At 30.1% G+C, this 4,486-nt stretch overlaps 1 protein-coding gene across 1 annotated transcript; it reads left to right on the forward strand.

Moving 5' to 3' along the window:
* The first annotated feature begins 699 nt into the window (after positions 1–699).
* Positions 700–3,880, forward strand: LOC133795764 (QWRF motif-containing protein 7). The gene is made up of 5 exons (XM_062233219.1): positions 700–1,371; positions 2,392–2,628; positions 3,175–3,264; positions 3,381–3,488; positions 3,809–3,880. Exons 1-5 carry the CDS (start codon positions 700–702, stop codon positions 3,878–3,880), a joined length of 1,179 nt encoding a protein of 392 aa, XP_062089203.1.
* The last annotated feature ends 606 nt before the right edge of the window (positions 3,881–4,486 follow it).

Consider the following 4,486-nt stretch of genomic DNA (forward strand, 5'->3'; position numbering starts at 1 on the left):
TTCTATTAATTATATGAATATTTCGTTAAAGTTAATAGAAAAAAATAAAAACTATTAAAATCAAGAATTTATGTTATCTACACATTTTTTATATAGAAGAGATGTTTAATATAATATTAAATTTAAGTATAATTAAATTTTATTTAAATTATAAAATATATGATTTTATTATTTTTAAATAATTATTATTGTAAAATATCTTTAAAATATTATATTTTAATTAATTTATTTATTTATTTATTTAAATTTAAGTCATATATACTGATAACTATAAAAATGTTATGTTAAATATAAACATATTCAGTTAAATTTAACAAACAAACAAAACGTTAAAAACTAGAATTTGCCTTCTCTATAGAAGAGATATTTATTTAAATATTCAATTATTCCCTTCAACCTATTATATTCGTGGAAGCCGGGACGGCGCGCAAAGAGTCAGAGAGTATGGTGGTGACATTGGTTGAGTTCATGTATTGAACTTGTCAAACTATAACCAACGTGCTATCAATTACTTTCTACCAAATTGAAACCTATATATTTCAACTATCGTATGTTACATATTTATATAATTTTAAATAGCCCATGTTATATAATTTTAAGCATGCATGACAAGCACGTACATATATATATGAATCAAATAATAATCATCATATATATAATAGGCATAATGCAATAGTTTGTAAACAAATAATAATCATCATGGAAACCTCCTCATATTATCGGCGGCATCCATCTACTACACCATCGTCACCTTCACCGCGCCTTGTCCGAAGCCGAAGCGGGAGTTCGTCGATAACTAGCCCCGGCGGGAAGCTAACTTCGCCTAGCCAAAGACTCAACACCATTGGTACTACTAACCGTTCTAAATCCACAACAAGAACAAGGCCGCCTACGCCTAATAATAATTACTACTACAAAAATAGTACTACTGCTGCTTCTTCTATAAACTCACACATGCAAAAGAAACCATCTCAAGAAAAATCTGATCAATCATCAAGTTTCACCAAGTTCTTGCAGCGAAGTACTCGTGGCTTTGGAAGTGCAACAAAGGCCGCAGCAACCGGGCCTAAACCTGTCTCAGGATCGTCTTCGGCGTGGGCGCTTTCCCCGGCACGGTCTCTTCCGTTTGCGTCGACTCCCGTGGCGGTGGCACCGGAGCCGTTTCCGGCTTCGGCGAGGGTGAAGACTAATAAGTCGAGTAGTAGTGGAGGTGTGAATGGAGTTTTGAAGTATTTTAGGCCTAAGAAGGTCTCGCCAGTTCAAGAGGAGGACTTTCATCGGTTTCGAATTTTGCATAATGGGCTGCTTCAATGGAGATTCGCTAATGCTACAGCTGTGGCTGCCATGGCTGCTACTAAACACATTGCGGAGGTTAGTGACATCACTTCTCATCCGCAATATCGAGTGTAGTCGTACTAAGATATATAATAAAAAAATGCAAGATTTTTTTTTTTTTTTTCCTGTCAATTTTCAAATTTATTATGAGTATAGTATATTATGTTAATATATTTTTGTATTTATATATCATAAGGTTTTAGTAATAAACTAAGTTTATTATTATTATTATTTTAGCATAATATATATTTGATGGTAGGATATTAATTAATGTTGAGTAGCAAGTCTTTTCCATTTATTAATTTAGGGTTTATATTTTTTTGAACCATATTTTGTACCATTATCAGTTTGGACTCTGTATTTTGACAAATTACTTTTTGGACCTTATGTTTTGTAAAATGGTTAAAAATAGAACCCTAAATCCGATTTTTGTCAATATTTTATCAACTAAAATCACAAATAATTTACCAAACTAACAATTCAGAACAAAAATAAAATCATTCTGCTTAAAAACTGTACTGTTAAATTTAATTTTTTATTCATCAAAATTGAATTTAGGATTCTATTTTAACTATTTTACAGAACATAAGGTCCAAAAAGTAATTTGTCAAAACACAAAGTCCAAACAAATAATTTGACAAAACATAGGGTCCAAAAAAATATAAACTCATTAATTTATGACAATTCTATTTTTTTTCAACCATGTTGTATATGTATCAATATTTGTCCTATATATGATAAATTTGTTTTATTATTTTTACTGAATTATATGATATATTTGTATTATTAATTGTAAATATATATATAATAATTAAGTAAATAAAGCATATATATACTTACCGTAAAATTATATTCGAACTGGAAAGTTTATCTATATATTTGAAGTTTGAACGCTTGCTAATGGGCTTATAATCTCTTCCTTGCATTTTTTCTAGGACTACATAATATTATAATTCTTAATCTTACCCATAATCCTATTTTGAAAATAAAAATATTATTTGAAGATATAGTGTTTATGGTTTGATGTTAATTAGTGTAAGTATAATATAATTTCAGAGTAAATTGTTCTCAGTGTGGCTTCGGATCTTTAAAATGAGAAACTCAATTATGGAGAAGAGAATAGAGGTGCAGAGGGTGAAACACGAGATCAAGCTGTATCAGATTTTGAATCCTCAAATTTGTCTCCTCAGTGAGTGGGCCAAATTGGAGAAAAGAAATCAAGAATCTGTGGGAAAGTTGGTCACAAAATTGTCAGGAATTTCTCTTCAACTTCCTTTAATTCATGGTGCTAAGGTACATATATATATATATATACATGTTTATAGATTTCATTATGATTATCCATATCTAATTTTCATGTCTAATAAATAAATGAATATATACATAGGGGAAATCTTCTGCACGGGCTTCACTTTAAGCCTACCGGTATAGTTCTCAGTGTTTACAACCCGTGAACAATTTTCAGCGCGATTTTTTTGTATGACCGTGTATATTGTAGCTATTTAGAATATCCTGCAAATTTTCATAAAATTCCGAATAGTTTACACCGAAAACTAGTTTCAAATATGTTGTTGCACGCGTGACTAATTTTTTTTATGCGGGTAGAAAATAATATGTTTGAACCTAATTTTTGGTACTGTAAACTATTCGAAATTTTTTGAAAATTTGCAGATGCTCTAAATAGCTACAATATACACAGTCATAAAAAAAGTCGCGCCGAAAACTGTTCACAGGTCGAGAAATACTGAGAACCCTACCGGTAAGGCTCAAGGTGAACCCTATGGAAGAATTGTCTCGTATACATATATGATATATAATGATATTGATATTCTTGCACAGGCAGATGTTATATCTATTTACGAAGCCATGTACACGGCCGTCGATGCCATGGATGGCATTGAAGCAATTATCACTAAATATTTTACTGAGGTAATTAGTCCTTTACTACTTTGCTAGCTAAGATCAATTAAGTTACAAATTTTTAACTATTTCTATTTAGTTTATTTGTATCTTAAGGTTGATGAATAAATATGTATCTCCTTCAGGTTGAGAGAATTCTTTACATGGTCACAGAGCTTCTTATTACGACAAAACAACATTCAGATAATTTTGAGGAGCTGGAGAAGACTGTCACCTTAGTCAACACACTACTGGTGAGTATTTTTCAAATTTTGGGAAATCTTTTAATTATTTATGCAAACATTATTAATAGTATTAAAAGTAGTATATCATGAGAAATATGAGCCCCACCCAGACAAAAGCAGGCCCATTTTCCCTTTAACGTACAACTCTGGTCCATTTATGCGGCCGTTGCGTATGGGCCTGGTCCATTTGGTTAGGGAACTTGTTTTTGAACTTAAAATGACACTTTATTATGTTTAATCAAAGTAGGTTAATTTGAATATTTTTGAAGATTGTCTTTTTGTGAATTTATTCTGTGGTACTTATGTGTATGTCCTTTGTTTGTTAACAGGCTAAGGAGACGAGTCTAAGAGCACAACATGTGGAAGCAGCTTTTGAATCTATGAGATGTCGAATTTGTTGATCACTCTTTCCTGTTTTATTTTTCTTTACATAATTGGTTATGTATAATTATATATATATATGAGTAATTAAATATTATACACAATAATGTGTCCCTATATTATAATGAGTCAAAATTTAGATAAATATAATTAGTTAAAATTTAAATCCACTATTGTGTAATAATTTGAGTGCACGTATCATTCCTCCCTATGTATATATTTATATATACTCCTAAAATATAATCACGTGTGCAAAAGTCTTAATCTACCTTTGAACTGATTTATTTAGATTGTTACTTTTTAATATGATAGTATTATGCTTGACTTTTTGTAACTTAAAATGACTATATATGTACACAAATTAATTTTAATTTGTAGTACAGCTATTATATTGAGACCAATTATTAAGCAATTGAACTCTTCAAGGACATTATATTAATAACTCCCACATGCATTGATATAGTATATATACGTACGTCTATACTTTAATTAGTGTAATATGATAGTTTTCTTTCTCCTTAAAATTAATAAAATCAGAATAATTTTTGTACGTAGGTAATAAATTTTTTTTTTGTAAAGATCTTGACGTCATTGCATGCAATGCATCCTCGTATAGTTTTGTTCCT

The sequence above is a fragment of the Humulus lupulus genome, chromosome 8, assembly GCF_963169125.1.
Source record: "Humulus lupulus chromosome 8, drHumLupu1.1, whole genome shotgun sequence".
NCBI classification, from domain to species: Eukaryota; Viridiplantae; Streptophyta; class Magnoliopsida; order Rosales; family Cannabaceae; genus Humulus; species Humulus lupulus.